General features: G+C 42.8%; 1 protein-coding gene across 1 annotated transcript in view; it reads left to right on the forward strand.

The window, feature by feature from the left end:
• Window positions 1–4,283: 4,283 nt before the first annotated feature.
• The window catches only part of lamb3 (laminin subunit beta 3), a 47,414-nt gene continuing 33,429 nt past the window's right edge, over window positions 4,284–18,268 (forward strand). Inside the window, exons 1-3 of the mRNA XM_080209703.1 lie at window positions 4,284–4,328; window positions 4,751–4,811; window positions 7,526–7,689. Of these exons, the coding sequence (XP_080065829.1) occupies window positions 4,787–4,811; window positions 7,526–7,689 (189 nt within the window). The 5' untranslated portion in view covers window positions 4,284–4,328; window positions 4,751–4,786. The remainder of the gene's footprint in view (window positions 4,329–4,750; window positions 4,812–7,525; window positions 7,690–18,268) is intronic.

The following is an 18,268-nucleotide window of genomic DNA, read 5'->3' on the forward strand; positions in this document are numbered from 1 at the left end:
AGTCAGTATTGATGTTATCGAGCCGCTCCTGAACCTGAACATTGGAGTCCACCTTCCAGAGTACATTCTGTGCCCCTGTGACCTTCAGTGCCTCATGGAGGAATGCTGATTCATCAGTTGCGGGGAGGCAGTATGTCCTAACCAACAGGAGGTTTCCTTGCACATGTTTGACTCAATGCCATGACAATTCCTGGTTTCCAGATTCAATGTCGAGGATTCCCAGGGCAATTTCCTGGCGACTGTCTGCCACCACCTCTGGCACAGGACATGCCCAGGGATGGCGATGCTGGTGTCTGGGATGTTTCCTATAAGGTGTGATTCAGTGAAGATGGCTAGGTCAGGCTTCATCTGTGGGACAGCTCTCCCAATTTTTGTACAAGCCGGCAGATGTTAGTGAGGAGGACTTTTCAGGGCCAACAGAGTTGGATTAACGATTATCATTTTCACCGCCCAAGTTGATGTTGGGTGATCAATCTAATTTCATTCCTTTTTGATTTTGTTAGCAATTTGATGTAACTTGCTAGGCCATTTCAGAGTCAACAATATTGCTTTGGACGTGGAGTCAGAGCTGGTTGGAACATATATTAAGGAACTGAAGGGTTTTTATGACAGTTGATCTCATGGTCACTATTCCTGAGACTAATAAAATTGAATTTAAACCTCACCAGCTGTTGCGGTGGGATTTAAACTCCTGTCACAGAGCATTAGCCTGGGTTTCTGGATTACCAGTTCTGTGGCGATTATTTATTAGTGTCACATTACTTACGTTAACAACGCAATGAACTTACTTTGAAGATCTCCTAATCACTACACTCCAGCACTTGTTTGGGTACACTGAGGAAGAATTTAGAATGGCCAATGGGCCTAACCAGCACATCTTTCAGACTGTGGAAGGAAATCAGAGCATCCAGAGGAAACCCATGCAGACTACACACAGACTCAAGTCAGGAATCGAACCCAGGTCCCTGGCACTGTGAGGCAGTAGTGCTAACCACCATGCCACTGATTACCCCAAACCACTGCTTCTCCTGTGCCCCAGGGATGCAAACATCCCGAATCATCTTGTGCAGTTCCTTACGGGTTACCTCTGCCTGTTTTTTGGGTTTCCCCAGTTGCTACAGTGGCTGCAGGGTGATAGCTGACCTGCAGTGGATGAGTACTGCAAATGGCCTTTGAGAATTACTTCCACAGCATGGGCAACACCACTCTGAGCTGGTTGCAATAGCAAAACACTGAGAAGCACTTCAATGGGACAGTGTGTAGGTAATGGCTAATGGAATACACACAGAAATGCAAGGCCACAAAATGCACATAGTGTGATTTCTGTGTCCTTTGCACTCAAAGACTGTATGCACTGGAGTTTAGAAGAATGAGAGGCAACCTTACTGAGACATATGAGATTCTCGGAGGGCTTGACAGGGTAAATTCTGAGAAGTTGTTTCTCTTTGTGGGAGAATCGAGAACCAGAGGGCATAATCTCAAAGTAAGGAATCACCCCTTTAAGATGGAGATGAGGCAGAACTTCTTCTGTCAAAGGGTAGCAAATCTGTTGCATTCTTCATCGTTGAGGGCTGGATCGTTAAGTATGTTCAGGGCTGAAATAGGCAGATTTTTAATCAGTAAGGGAATCAAAGTTTATGGGGATAAGGCGGGAAAATGTAGTTGTAGATTATTATTTCAGATCAGTCATGATTTCATTGAATGGTGGAGCAGACTTGTTGGCCAGAATTTTACCGGTCCACCTGCCAGGGGAATCAGAACAGGTGATGGGCGGAGAATGGGAAGGTCTGTTAACCTCAGAAGGGATTTTATGTTTTCATCAAAATCATAGAATTCCTACAGTGCAGAAGGACGCCATTCAGCCCATCGAGTCTGCATTGACCACAATCCCACCCAGGCCCTATTCCCGTAACGCCACATATTTGCACTGCTAATCCCCTGATACTAGGGTCAATTTAGCATGGCCAATCAACCTAACCCGCACATCTATGAACTGTGGGAGGAAACTGGAGCACCTGGGGGAAACCCACGCAGACACGGGGAAAATGTGCAACTCCGCACAGGCAGTGACCCGAGGCTGGAATTGAACCTAGGTTCCTGGCTCTGTAAGGCAGCAGTGTTAACCACTGTGCCACCCAGGGTGAGCAAGGCCATAAAATCCTGCCAGATGGGTCAAAGTGGCCTACTTCTGCTGCTATGTATTATGGACTAAGTAGGTTACATATTTTTCCTCCGTAATAGTTTCATTCTCTCGTGTCCAGTTCCTGTTTACTGGATTCATTAGTTCCACACTGATGCACTTTGATACATAAGCTGTCCTTTCCAAAAGGGATCAGATTACTGAATATGCTCAATAGACTCCTCAGGCCTTTGCTGTAACTTTCCTCAGACAAGTTATAACACCTATAAAACTGTCTCATTGGGCTGTAACAGCAGGGCGGTGGCTTGTTTTCTTTATGAGCAAAGGGTTATTCAATGTGACCCCAATCAAGGAGATTGTCTAGACAGGCAGCTCAGAAATCTCCAGCTGAATATTAGTCAGAGATGTCATCAAAAACAAATCTTAAACATACAACAGTGAGTTTAATAAGAATTAAAATGGACATCACCATGGCTTTCTTTTATCTTCTTAAAGATGCTTTTCTCCGAGTATTTTATGAAAATACTGATTGTAAATTCAATGAGGTAAATTTATGAGTTTTCCAGTGTGCTGTGGGTGCGTGTGAGATATCAGCAGCAGCAGCAGCACGGACCCTGACATATTTAGCCCAAGACCTATAACTTATTGGAATGACAGGTGTAGAATCAAGAGCAGACCCTCATTTCACTCTTGCGGAGTGTAATTCAGAAATTACTGAGTGAAACCATCAGAACAGATCATTTATTCTAAGCAGATTATCACAGACAGTGAAATAGTCACAGATCCGTGACTTATCTTGTTCAGATCATAAGAATTTCTGCTGTTTATTTCAGGGGTGCGTACTGTGACAGAATTGTATTTTTTTTTTAAATGTTGAGACAACTTTCTTGGAGAGAATATCTGCTTTGCCCATTTGACTTTGAAGTAGGGGTTTGTCTCTTTTTCTACAGCTTTATTTAGGACTAGGTACTTGCTAGATCCAGCTCAGAATCTTAGAATTCCTACCGTGTAGGAGGGGACCATTTAGCCCATCGAGTCTGCACCAACACCAATCCCAGCCAGGCCCCATCCCCGCAACCTTACATATTTATCCAGCTGCTCCCCCAACACTAAGGGGCAATTTAGCATGGCCAATCAACTTAACCTGCACATCTTCGGAGTGTGGGAGGGAATCAGAGCACCTGGAGGAAACCCAAGCAAACATGGGGAGAACATGCAACCTCCGCGCAGACAATCACCCGAGGCTGGAATTGAACCTGAGTCCGTAGCACTGTGAGGCAGCAGTGCTAATCACAGTGCCACCATGCCACCCAGGGTTTCCTGAGCTGACTTATTGTATATGCAAGTGTGCTACTTCAGAAGGAGGTACTGTAGTCAGTCCCAACTGTTGAACCAAAAGTAATTGCCAGCTAGGTTCACACATCTGGAAATTAACAATTCCTGCTAATCGCAGATGCATTTAAGACTGATCTATATTATCTAACATTGATCGCCAGGCTGTCAATGGTATACACTCCATCTATTCTTGACGGACTGCTTTCATCAATTATGAACAATGTTTATCTATCTCCCTTGTACTAGCCTGGAAAAGAAGACTTTGTGAAATGCATGTCTTCATAGAATCATAGAATCCCTACAGTGCAGAAAGAGGCCATTTGGCCCATCGAGTCTGCAGCGACCACAATCCCACCCAGGCTGTATCCCTTTAACCCCTCTTAATTACCCTCCAATCCCTCTGACACTAAGGGGCAATTTACTACGGCCAAATCGACCTAACCTTAAAAGCTTTTCATCAAAGGCACACGGCCCAAGTTCTGAAAATTATTGCAAGATTTCTGGACTTTTAAATTGGGAAATGTGAGAAATTATGATAGGAAGCTTTAAGCAAAGTTTGAATTACAACAAAAATGTAAATATTTTAAAATATTTAACCATTAAAATCACAAATTTGAAAGAATATACCCAAGGTAGAATGTAATTAATATTTAATATAAGGACTGTAAGGTAAGAGTTTGTAATTGTTTGCAGTATTACACCAAAGGACGCTGATGCCATTGGGTGTGTGCATGAATAATTCTGAGACATTCCTTCATCATCCCAGGCTCATAGAACTTAAAACACTCCCAGATGAGGGCGTCAGTTAAAAGAGAAACTCCCACATTCAGAGGTAGACTCCGAACTGAGACAGGTAAGAACACCAAGCAGCGTGGCGGAAGCATAATGCAAAGTTAAAGAGATTTTACTGTTAATAATGCTTATAATAAAACTGCCAGAATTAGTGTAAAGTAGTTTCAGATAAATTTGGATTTTAAGTTGAACTATTTTCCTAAGAAATACTGTCAGCTGACCTTAACAAATTTATGGAACTGAATAAGAACTTTGATCTTCTTTCAGTTATTTTTGAAGTCATCAGCCACAAAAATCTGTAAAGGCTCAAGTCCATGTAACAAGTCAAACCTTGAAATCTTGGACTCAATTTCTGAAGCAATTGAATTTTGATCCAATTTACTGTAGGCTGAATATGTTTTAAAAATCTTCATATAATTAAAAGTGGAATGATAGGTCTGTCGCTTTTGAAATATTGATTTGTATTTATGATTATCCTTATAGGGTGACAGCTTTAAGAGTCTCCCTTCCAAAGCGAAGATGCTTTCACTGTTCCTAAGTCTAGGTGAGTCTTAAGAAACATAAAGTTGAACACACAAATAGATGGATAATTAACTATGTCAGTGAGCAGATCTGATATGCTTTTCTTTAATCTTCTTGTGTTTTGTTTTGAAAATGAACAAGTGTCAGGGGCTAATTCATCACTGAAAAGGATTAATACGTGTACTTTAAGATTAAAGACTTGAAACATTCCAAATGGTGCATCATGCATGTTCTGGGCTGGTTTGGGCATGTTTTCTAAGCGATTGAATCTGCCACACACAAATGCTTATCAATAGTTCTGCTCTAGGTACATTTTTAGTACGGTTTTCTTCTCAGTGAGTTATAACTGTTAGCACTGTTACTAAAGAGGAGTACAATTATCAGCCAGTCAACACCAATGCTACTTTTGCTAGCATTATTAGATTAATTGGATGTTCCTGAGAAATGGTTGTCTTTTGAAAAAGTGGTATTTGTTGAAGGATTGATAAGATAAACAAAGACAAAAGTGGCTCATTCCAACTTTACCTATATGTGTGGCACCAATCAATGAGAGTAGATATCACTCAGAGACTTCATTGTTTGAAGCATAGTGACATAGAGTCATAGAATCCCTACAGTGCAGAAAGAGGCCATGCAGCTCATCAGGCCTGCACCAACCAGACCCTATCCCTGTACCCATGTATTTACTCTGCTAGATCCCCTGAAACTCAGTAATTTAATATAGACAATCAACCATATTTGGAGTGTGGGAGCAAACCGGAGCACCCTGAGGAAACCCATGCAGGCATGGGGAGAATGTGCAAACCTCATGCATACAGTGACCCAAGGCTAGAATTAAACCCAGGACCCTTGCGCTGTGATGAAACAATGTTAACCACTGTGGCACTGTCCTACTCTCAGGGTGGATTTTATTGGAGGGGGGCCCACTGCTCACAGTTCCAAAGCGACCGACTTTAAATATTTAAAGAATGCCCCAACTTCAAGAGCTGCTGGCCAATCTAGAAAAAGGTCAGCGGGACACTATCACCTCGAAGGCCCCCCTCCAAGTCATGCACCAATCCTGATTTGCAAATATGCTGATCGTCCTTCATCACAACTGGGTCCAGATCATGGGATTCCCTCAGTTCTATCATCAAATGGACCAAAAGAGTTCGGGATGGAAACTCACTACCACCTTCTCAAGGGCGATTAAAGTTGGGCAATAAGTACTCATCCTGCTAGCAACGGTTCTCATCCCACGAATGAATATAAAAGACATTGACTTTCCAGATATTATGCATCACAAATACAAATGTGATCATGAAGAATGTGAAGCTAATGACAATGCTAATCGGCTGAAAGTTAACATCCCTGAATACAGCAGTAAATATTTCTAGGTGATTAGAATCTTCAATAATGTCATCGGGCAATTGAAGGACCATATTTACTTTTGAAAGCATCTCTAGTGGATTATAAACTCTGCTGTCTTCAATTTTAGTTATTTTTACCACATTTTGCAGTTCTTCAGCAACTGAAATTAAAAGCAGAAAATTCAGGAAAAACTCAGCAGATCTAGCAGCAACTGAGGAGAGAGAAACAGAGTTGATAGCCAGGATTTTGAGAGTCCGTTTGCCCGGGGGAAAAATGGTGACTTGGATATAAATCCCACAAGAGGCCAAAAGAAAGATTCCCACTGGTGAGATCTTGAGGTGTGGTCATCCCTGCGCACCCCCACCATAAGGATCCTGCCCAGGAAGATTGGGAACCTCATTTAAATTAACATCACCATCACACTAGTGGGTGTCCTCATTGTATCATCCCTCCACATTGGGATTTCCCCCTTACTGACGTGACGTCAGGTTGGCGAAGTTTACAACAGGTCTGGAACAATGTGAACTGGGCAAAGGGACCATACCAAGAGTAGCAACAGCTCCCAGCAGGGAAAGGGACATGGATGGTCAATGCCTTTGGCAAAGCGTTCGAGGTTCCTCTGGGAAATTCCATGGGGAAGGGATGGGGTGGTAGGGGGCAAGGGGGGGGTTGGTGGGGGAGGGTGCTGAGGTCATTCTGGTGTACATGGGCAGGGAGACTCCCGCGGCGGTGTTCCCTTATGTGCATGTGGGGGAGTGTCCCTTTGTACATGTGGGTAGATGGAGTCCCTGTGGGTGTTGTCCCCATGTGCATGTGGTGAGTTTCTGTGACCACCAGGAGTTGCTTCATTTTTTTCTTTCTGGACATCAGGACGTCCTTTATAAACGGCACCTCAATCTCTGGGAAGCTGACATTGCCGGTCCTTTTAGGCCCCGTTCGGCCTACATGTCAATGTGGAGCATGCCTCCAGGAGATTTTTCTTCTTAAGCATTAATATGATGAGAAAGGCCAACTGAGAAGCTAGTGAGCTACCCATCGCTTTTCTGGTCTGGCCCAGCAACATAGAAAATTCTGCACTTGTTTTGAATCCAATATGACTCTTCTTCAGAACTGGACTGGATCTGGATATAATGCTCCCAACTTTCGAATACATGCCCATGTGAAAAATGACCACTTAGCAACCACTGAGTGCCCTTTACTCCCCCTCAGCACAGTCCCTCAATGTATAGGGCTTTTCCCACAAGCATGTTTTTATCCTAAACCATTTTCCACCAATAAAGGTTATGCGATGTACTTGCTTCTTATTTATTCAATGATTATTAACATTTCTTCGGTATGATCTTGGAGCTTTTTTTGTACGTTAACTCTCACTCTCTATGCTTTCAGTATTTGCCAGTTCTGTAACAGCACAGACAGATTGCTCTCAACGAGCATGCTATCCCAACGCAGAAGACCTAGTCATAGGTCGAACGGATAAACTACAAGCTTCATCTACATGTGGTCTTTATGCATCTGAGAAATACTGCAGCCCAAAGATGTACTATGGACGGGTCAGTAATATATATATATAACTTGTTCCTGCGTTGTTGGCTAGCATTAATAACCTGCACTATTTTAAACATCTGGCTACCAAATGGCCAATTTTACCAGAAAATAATTTTTTTTTCAAATATGTACAATTCCTATGTTGCGAAAAAATTGTTTTTGCCCTCACAAAGATTCACTACTGAGCCTTTGCAGGAATCTCTAGGGGCTTTCTGACCTGCAAAATTGATCCAGTGTAAAAAGTAACAGATTCTTATTGGACAATTTAAGTTGATTCACAAGTACATCCATTAAGCTGCATTTTAGAATATATCTCAGATGTTGAAGGAATGCTTTAGCTTGACCATTCCTATGCATTTTCCAGCTTGCTATCCCAATACTTGACAAAAGTCTGGTGAAAGCTGGAGGGGGATTAATTTAAACAGCCCTGATTTCTCCTGTCATTACCTATCCAGAAATAGAAAGGTGTTCCTGAATTTTGATTTCCCCCTTTATAAGTAGAGGCATAGTTTCTGCAACCCTTCAGTTTGGAGTTGATCCAATCCTCTATCAATAACCACACATGAAACTCAGGAGAAGTTAAAGTCATAGCAGTGCAGAAGGAGGCCACTCGGCCCATCGAGTCTGCTCTAAACCTCTGAACAGCATCCCACCCAGGCCCAAACCCCTACTGCGTTTCTGGAACCCAATGGATCCTCCCTGGCTAATCCATCTAACCTACACACTAGGGGCAATTTAGCGTAGCCAATCCACAGAACCCGCACATCTTTGTGTGTGTGGGAGGAAACCGGAGCACCCAGAGGAAACCCACGCAGACATGGGAGAATGTGTAAATGCCACACAGTTAGGCTGGAATCAAACCTGGGTCCCAGGTGCTGTGAGGCAGCAGTGCTAACCACTGTGCCACCGTGCAGCCCATTAAATAAAAGGATTGTTTTATTTTATACACACACAAAATGCGGGGAAGGGCTTCATAACATCTGCCCCTTTCTCATAAAAACTGTAGAAGAGGGATAAAGGAAAGAATGGGCTACAGACCACAATAAAAATAAGAGTTACGATTTCATATGGGTCCAGAGTCCAGAATCAAAAGTCCAAAGGCATTTTCCTTCAGAGGTTAGCCAGCTGAAGCTGTTGCAGATTGATTTGTCCTTTCAGAAGTGATGTCTTCCCCAATGGAAAAAGGCACACAGAGTCTCATTGGCACCAGTATAAGAGTTCCCAATGTTTCTGGTAGAACACATTGTGGATGAGGGCCTGACAATTAACCTGGATAGAGCTTGTTCTGCAGTTACCTGTTGGGTAATGGCAGACAGTTTGGGTTCAGTTCCTGGGGCGGAATGATGGCATTGTGATTAACATTGCTGCCTCACAGCTGCAGGGACCCAGGTTCAATTCCAGCCTTAGGTGACTGACTGTGTGGAGCTGACGCATTCTCCTTGTGTCTGTGTGGGTTTCCTCCAAGTTCTCCAGTTTCCTCCCTCAGTCCCAAGATGTGTAGGTTAGATGGATCAGCCATGGTAAATGTGTGAGGTAATAGGGCAAGGGAGAGGGGTAGGTAAGGGATTCTGTCAGCAATTCAGTGTAGACTTAATGGGCTGAATGGGCTGCTCTGCACTGTATAGATTCTGTGATTCAATATGGCAATATTACAGGTCGAGTAGCTTAGGGGAGATGATGTATTGTACCTCCCAGTTCTTGTCCTGGGTTTTGGACAAAATTTTTCCAGGTCTGGTATCTGGAGATGTTTAATAGAGGAGTCAAGGCCCCTGTTGTCCATAGCAGACATGTCCCTGTTGGCCAGAATCCTGCTTTGGAAACGTACAGGATGTTGTACATTTCTTCGGAATTTGATTTTCTGCAGTAACAGGGAGTATTAGTTCCTCTTTGAAAGTGACAAGGTTCCTGCTGGTTCCTGAAAGTTAAAAATTCATCTGGCATGAGTCATGGCTAATAAGGCATGTCAGGGGAAAGCACTGATCCACTTTAAAAATAAAATAATAATCTTTAAAGTTGCCAGGTTCCTTCCTGTGATCTGAAAAATTGAAAAAATAGAACTTGATTTAAACAGTGTCATCTGCAAATTTGACAATAATACATTCAGTTCCCTCACCCAAGTCATTAATATATATTGTAAATAATTGTGCTGAGCCCTGTGGCACTCCACTAGTTACAGGTTGCCAGCTTGAAAATGATTCTCTTATCTCAAGTCTCTGTCTTCTATTAGTTATGATGTGGAGATGCCGGCATTGGACTGGAGTAAACACAGTAATAAGTCTCACAACACCAGGTTAAAGTCCAACATGTTTATTTGGTAGCAAAAACCACTAGCTTTCGGAGCATTGCTTCTTCGTCAGGTAAGTGAGAGTTCTGTTCACAAACAGGGCATATAAAGACACAAACTCAATTTACAAAATAATGGTTGGGATGCGAGTCTTTACAGGTAATCAAGTCATAAAGGTACAGACAATGTGAGTGGAGGGAGGGTTAAGCACAGGTTAAAGAGATGTGTATTGTTTCCAGTTAGTGAGATTTTGCAAGCTCAGGCAAGTCATGGGGGTTACAGATAGTGTGACATGAACCCAAGATCCCAGTTGAGGCCATCCTCATGTGTGTGAAACTTGGCTATCAGTCTGTGCTCAGCGACTCTGTGTTGTCGTGTGTGTCATGAAGGCCACCTTGGAGAACGCTTACCTGAAGAGCAGAGGCTGAACATCCGTGACTGCTGAAGTGTTCCCCAACAGGAAGAGAACACTCTTGCCTGGTGATTGTGAGTGGTGTTCATTCATCTGTTGTCGTACGGCTGGAGACAATACACATCTCTTTAACCTGTGCTTAACCCTCTCTCCACTCACATTGTCTGTACCTTTAAGACTTGATTACCTGTAAAGACTCACATTCCAACCATTATTTTGTAAATTGAGTTTCTGTCTTTATATGTCCTTTTTGTGAACAGAACTCCCACTTACCTGATAAGGAGCAGCGCTCCGAAAGCTAGTGGCTTTTGGTACCAAATAAACCTGTTGGACTCTAACCTGGTGTTGTGAGACTTCTTATTCTATTAGTTAACCAATCCTCCATCCATGCGAATATACTATCCCCAACACCATGGGTTCTCATCTTATTAAGTAGCGTTTTATGTGATACTTTATTGAACACCTTACAAAAATCCAAGTATATTACATCTATTGGTTCCCCTTTATCTATTCTCATAACCACCTCAAAGGATTTTAATAAGTTTGTCAGGTATGATTTCCCCTTCATGAAGCTATACTGACTCTGCCTGATTATATTATGTACGTCTAAATGCTCTGCTGTTACATCTTTATAACGGACTTTAACATTTTTACAATGACAGAGGTTTAATGGAAATGCACAGAAGGTATTTTTGTTAACATACGGTTGTCTGAGTGTATGAGTTATTACTTACTCCTGTGGTTCTTTCATTATCACAGATAGAATGTATATGACGTGAAATTGGGCATAATGAGAATTCAGTGATGTTTATCAGTCTGAGTTACCCTGCATTGTTATTCCACTTTGAACCAGCATGGATGACTTTTAAGTTGTATCCCAATATTTCTGTTGGGTTTCTCTGATCTGATTATTGCCCAGCCCGTTTCAGTTGTGCGCTAAAGGAAGTAAATGCAGACCGATGGGTGAGGCTTTCTATTGAATCAGCAAGGGTGGGTCTCAGTTCTGACTACGCAAAGGCATGTTTCACTACATAACGTGCTTGCTGGTAACAGTTTAACCCATTCTGAACTCTGCAGTAATATCATTTCTGTCACAGGACATGAACAATTATTTAACAGAAGCATTTGAGCATTGAAAAATATCCTATTAGTAATAATCTTGTCATTATAATTAGAAGGAGTATAAGGTGCTATTGTAGGGCTTTGCAGAAAAACTTATAGCCTTATCGTAATTTCATATGAGCAATTTCATGTTAAGACCGGTAGCCTTGACTCAAGTCCTCTGTGTATTATTTAAATCAAAACTAATGCTAAAGTGATATTCTGTACTGCAGTTGTAAAAAAACATCAGTAGGAATTAAAAGACATCAAGTAATATACATAGATCCAGTTATTCACTCTTACTAAATAACCTTGTAAGTGCATATTAACCAGCTGGTCTCCCACTGACTTAAATTTAGGTAACAATCCTGCATAACTTACAAACAACCCCAAATATAACTGAATAATTCAATAATGTTAATTGAGCAACAAAAGTAACATGGCAAAGTGGGCATTAAATGTTGAGTTTATTGTAAATTTTTGGATAATTTGTATGAAGTAACTTTTGGGTTGAGGGGAGAAACTCAATTGATTAAATGCATGATAAATTACATATAATTGCTAGCCTCCTCATTGAAAGTATCCTACTGAAATGCCCTTCGCAGTCAAATTGGCAGTGTTGGCTAGAGAACATTTGAGAACACATATACGCATTTTGATGGAGAATTCCTTCAACAAGTTCACCTGACGAAAAATTGCAACATTTGCTAAAAAGCTGCACAGAATTCAGACCCCCACATTGCCAATTTTCTGTTAAATTGGCTTGCAGCAGCCAGGAAGCTGCCCTTTTGATCCGTGACTACGTGTCGAGTATTGTTTGGATAACTCTCCAGCCAGGTTGATCACACAAGACTATCAAAGTGCAACATGATGCAATAGGGTTTACTCAAACCATAAGCCTACGCAAATCTAAGCCTACGCAGGATGCAGAAAAAAATACAATATATGTTTCAAAGTGGCTCAGTTGGAGAGAAGAAATATTTCCACCATCCTGCTTCTGTTTGCAAGTGTCATATAATTACGGGAGGCAATGGTCCAGTGGTATTATCGCTAGATGGTTGATCCAGAAACTCAACTAATGTTCTGGGGACCCGGGTTTGAATCCTGCCATGGCAGATGGTGGAATTTAAATTCAGTAAAAAATATCTGAAATTAAGAATCTATTGATGGCCATGAATCCATTATCGGTTGTGGGAAAGACCCTGTTTGGTTCACTAATTTCCTTTAGGGAAGGAAATCTGCCATCTTTACCCTGTCTGGCCTACATGTGACTCCAGAGCCACAGCAATGTGTTTAACTCTCAACTGCCCTCTGAACAAGGGCAATTATGGATGGGCAATAAATGCTGGTCAGCCAGCAATGCCCATGTCCCCTAAATGAAATAAAAAAAGCAACTGAAGACAGCTGACATTAAAATGCTGGCATCATGGTTCAAGTTAGTCATCTGACAACAGAAATCCTGTAGGTTAGGTCTGACCACTGAGCTTACTCCTGACTCTTGCTGATTTTGATGTAGTTATTCACATATAGATTATGAGAGATGTGACTTAAAAAATCTTCCCAAATTTTGTTGAACTATGTGGCACAGTGGTTAGCTCTGCTGCCTCACAGCACCAGTAACTCGGGTTCAATTCTGGCCTTGGGTGACTATGTGAAATTTGCACTTTCTCCCCTTCTTTCCTCCGGGTGCTCTGGTTCCCTCCCACAGTCCAAAGATGTGCGGATTAGGTGGATCAGCCATGGTAAATTGCTCCTTAGTGTCCAAAAATGTGTAGATTAGATGGATTAGCCATGGTAAATGTGCAGGGTTATGTGGATGGTGAAGGGGTAAGGGCCCGGGTGTGATGCTCTATTGGAGACATGGTTCAGACTCGATAGGCCAAATGGCCTCTTCTGCACTGTAGGGGTTCAATGATTCTATGACTAGTATAATGATGTACTTTCAGAGACGTCATCAGTGAACAACAAGAGATTTGTTAACAGTGTAGAGCAGCAGCACGTTTGCAGCTAATTCTAGAATACCTCTGCCCAAGTGAAACTCCTTCCCCTGGAGTGATTCCCCACTCTGAATCCCAAGCCAGGTGACCCTGACTCTGTTGTGTTGCCCTTAAAAGGAAAATCACCGCAAATAGCAGATGAAAGAAATTGGTATCTTGCCTCTGGAGATGACATTCCAGATCCATGGTTAAGTTGGCACAATGCAGGAAGCAACAATTATATGTAATCTCTTGCTCAACTGGCACAGGGCACAAGTGCCAAAGGTTACTTCTGAAGGTGGAAACGATGATCACATTTCAATAGAAAGCTACCATCCTCCTCAAATTGAACAAAACCCCAGTCAGTTAAGTGTTGTCTCATCATAGTCTGCTTTGGATAGTCATCTCTCAGACGTCTTTGCTAATCTGTGCACCAGGCAAGAGAGACTCAACGAAAGCAGTCATTTGCATTGCAAATTGGAACGTAAGGACCATGTGCCCGGGCCTTGTCGATACCTTGTTGATGACACATGTTATCGACAAAGGACTTACAAGGCTCAATGTGGACATTGTTGCACTATAAGAAACTAGGCTCACTCAAAGTAGATCCCTTCAGAAGGCAAAAACTAAGAGGCAGCATATGAGCATGGAATGGGTTTTGCAGTAAAAAAAACTTGCAACAATTGCACCCTCACAGAAGGCTCAGATTAACTTTTCACTCCGCTTGTCAACAAATGTAAGCCCATTCAATCTCTTCAGCATCTAATGCCCCAACATTGCTTTATGAAAATTGGATTGTATGAGATAAGTTGAGCATTAGAATTACTTGTCTGAGGCACTCTAGTTCACTGCTCCCATGGCAAAGTTGCTTTATAGAAAATGAACAAATAGATTTCAGCGGGACTATCACTCTAATTGGAAACAAGTCAAATAGAGTGGCAAGCTTAAATGGCCTTGCCACTAACTTTGTAGGACAAAGGTTAAGCTTTATTCAATATATTTCACCATGACCGTCTGGAAATAAAACTGGCTGAAATTGCTGTTTGCAATTCTCAACCATATAGTCAGCAAAACTGAAATTTAGTTGAAAAGTCAGACACATCGCAGAAATCTTTGAGGCAAGATTCTCTGGCCTCCCAGCTGCGTGCTTCTCGGTGGTGGAGGGCAGCATGCTGCTTGCTGGCAGTGAGATTCTCTGGTGCCCCCACTGTCAATGGGAATTCCCATTGATGTCACCCCCCCACCACCACCACAAAACCTGCAGGCAGGGTGAGCTGTTGGACGTGAAGGGCTGGAGAATTCTGGCCTTCATCTTGTAATTCGATATCAACTTCGATAGGCCGCAGAGTAGCCACGGGGAATTAGCTCAAATGTTAGAGAACTTGCTTTGCATGAGAGACGTAATGGGATTGATGCCCACATTCTCACTTGACTAGAGGTGGCACGGTGGCAGAGTGGTTAGTACTGCTGCCTCACAGGGTCAAGGGTCCAGGTTTAATTCCAGTCTCGGATCACTGTCTGTATGGAGTTTTCACATTCCCCCGTGTCTGTGTGGAGTTTTCACATTCTCCCCATGTCTATGTGGGTTTCCTCCAGGTGCTCTAGTTTCCAGCCACATTCCAAAGAGCTGAAGGTTAGGTTGATTGGTCATGCTAAATTAACGCTACTGTCAAGGGGTGAGCAGAGTAAATATGCAGGGTTACGGGAATAGATCCATGGTGGGATTATGGTCAGTGCAAACTTGATGAGTCGAATGGCCCCCTTCTGCACTGTAGAGATTCTACTCATCAGGGCAAGCACAAGAATGCCAAATTTCAAATGATCATAATTTATGCCACAGGAGAAAAAGCTGCTGATTGATTGGGAATTGGGCAGCATGGTGGCACAGCTGTTAGCATTGTACCTCACAGCGCCATGGACTTGAGTCAATTTTGGCCTTGGATTACTGTCTGTGGGGAGTTTGCACATTCTCCCATTTCTGCTTGGGCTTCCTCTGGGGGCTCCAGATTCCTCCCACACTCAAAAGATGTGCAGGTTACATAGATTGAAAGTGCCACTGTCATGGGATTAGAAATGTAATCCTTACTGTTATAGGATTAGCAGTGTAAATACATGGGGTTACAGAGATAGGTGCATACTCTATGGGCCGAAAGGCCTCCTTCTGACTGCAGGGATTCTTTGATTCTATGTCAACTCAGATTGGCCACAGAGTAGCCATGGAGAAAGTAACAGAGAACTATAAGCTCCCTAAGGTCCCAGGTAATTTATGGATCAAGTCTCTAACTGCATCACTTCGAGTGAAAAATGCTGCTGTCCAATCAGGCTAGTAATATAGTCAAGAAGGCGTATGGCATGCTTGCCTCCCCTGGTTGGGGCATTGAATATAAAAAATTCGCTGATCATGCTGCAGTTGTGCAGAACCTTAGTTAGGCCTCATTTAGAAAATTGCGGACCTGTCCAGGGAGGATGTGGATGCTTTGGAGAGGGTACAGAAGAGGTTTACCAGGATGTTGCCTGGTCTGGAGGGTATTGGCTATGAGGAGAGATTGGATAAACTTGGCTTGTTCTCACTGGAACGGCAGAGATTGAGGGTGACCTGACAGAGGTTTATAAAATTATGAGTGGCATGGACAGAGTGGATAGTCAGATACTCTTTCCTTGGGTAGAAAAGTCAAGTACTAAGGGACGTAGGTTTAAGGTGCGTGGAGAAAAGTTTAGAGGAGATGTGCAAGGCAAGTTTTTTACACAGAGGGTGGTGAATGTCTGGAACGCGCTGCCCAAAGAGGTGGTGGGAGCAGGTATGATAGTGGCACTTAAGGGGCAACTAGACGTATACATGAATAGGAAGGGAATGGAAGGATACAGACTGCATGAGTGCATACGGCTTTAGTTTAGGCAGGCATCATGATCGATGCAGGCTTGGAGGGCTGAAGGGCCTGTTCCTGTGCTGTATTTTTCTTGTTCTTTGTTCTTAATTAAAGGTGGGTCTTCATAAGCATCCCCATCCTCAACCATGGTGGAGTTTAACATATAAATGCGAGTAAGAAGGCTGAGTGATTTGTAATTATCCTCATTCAAACATGCCAAGTTGGCGATCTTATCTGAACCCCTTTCAAGGTTTCCACTATCATAGATACCAGTATCTACGTGATTTGTTTCACTCCACATGACATTAAGAAGTGAACACAGTGAAGAGCATAAACTCTGACCATTTGATTAATGTAATGCTGAATACTCGTGTGCCAAAACAAAGTCTTCTCGTGTAGCTAAGCAAGCTGTGGCATCTACCCAGCAATGGGAAAATTGACTGGGTATATCCACGAATAACCGGACCAAATATTGCCTCATCAGCCTTCAAACAAACATCAGAAATATGGTACAGCGAGCCTTTAATCACTACCAAGTTCTCCTCCTAATCACACAGTATCTTACTCTCCCATTTGTGGGAATTCACTTTCAATAAAACATCATCTGAGCAATAGTAAAACAAAGGTTGTATATTTTCTTCAAGCTATCCTCAATAAGCAAACGTAACTTGACAGGAACTTGTAAGATTTTTTTTGACTAAAAAAGATGGTGAACCAGTAGATGGTGGTTCCTTAGCCTCTGTTTAGAGCACTTTTTCTAGCCCCCTCCCCATTTGGGGTGAGCAAGAGGCATCCTCAAGAGGAGTGCCCAGTCATGGATGCTGCTGCCTAAGGACACCTCTGTCCGAATACAGGTGTCCAAATACCTCCTATATCTGTGTCTGTGTAAAGACTCTTGACTCGCTACTCCTCAGGTTCACAGGCCTCCCCCGTCACCAATTCTTCATCACCTCAACACTCGTAAATTGACCGCACATGACTTTGTTTAATGAGGACACCTTTGGGCACAATCATTGCCCATACCACCTCGAAACGTTGGTGGCCAGATTTTGGTGGTGTGTTAAAACAGGATACCTGGAACCACCTTGCTGTTGCGGCATTCCTTTAGCTTTGCAGCCAAGCAGACACGCACAGGCTTCCTCCACCCATTCTATAGTTGAGGAATTTTTTGGATTGCACTTTGTCTGGTACCCATTCTGCACCCCCACTCCCTCCCCCTCACCCCCTCCCAAACCCCTCCACTCCCCTCCCCCCATCCCTCAATCATGCTGCCAGGGGTGACCCTACCAGGAGCTCCCAACAGCATCTCTCAAGGGGTCTCAGAGCACATAAGCCTTTCCATCAAAGCAAGATGGAAATCCACAGAGGGAGTTCATCCAAATTACTTCACAAAAAATGATATGCAAGCCATAAGTGTGTTGTACAGAAGAAAGACACTTTCTGGGAGCCATGCAAATATATTTTAAAAATGTATCATTAATTTAATCAGGTTTGGGGCAGATGATTTGGAATAATTGATGACTGCATAATTCTTTAATTTCACATTGATGATAATATTGCTTAAGTATTAGGATTTCCATAAAAGCTCTGGGACATGTGAAATGCTGAATAGGCTCACCCCAATAAGAATATAGAATATGAACAGTTAACTACTTAAAATACCCGCACAGTGGCACAGTGGTTAGCATTGCTGCCTCACAGCATCAGGGGCCTGAGTTCAAATTCCGGCCTCGGGTCACTGTCTGCGTGGAGTTTGCACATTCTCCCCATGTCTGCTTGGGTTTCCTCTGGGTGCTCCAGTTTTCTGCCGCAATCCAAAGATGTGCAGATTAGGTTGATTGGCTATCCTAAATTGCCCCTTAGTGTCAGGGGCACTAGCTAAGATAAATGCATGGGGTTATGGGGATAAGGCCTGGGTTGGATTGTGGTTGATGCAGACCTGAT

Source organism: Carcharhinus amblyrhynchos, chromosome 22 (assembly GCF_965287045.1).
Source record: "Carcharhinus amblyrhynchos chromosome 22, sCarAmb.v2.hapA, whole genome shotgun sequence".
Taxonomy (NCBI): domain Eukaryota; kingdom Metazoa; phylum Chordata; class Chondrichthyes; order Carcharhiniformes; family Carcharhinidae; genus Carcharhinus; species Carcharhinus amblyrhynchos.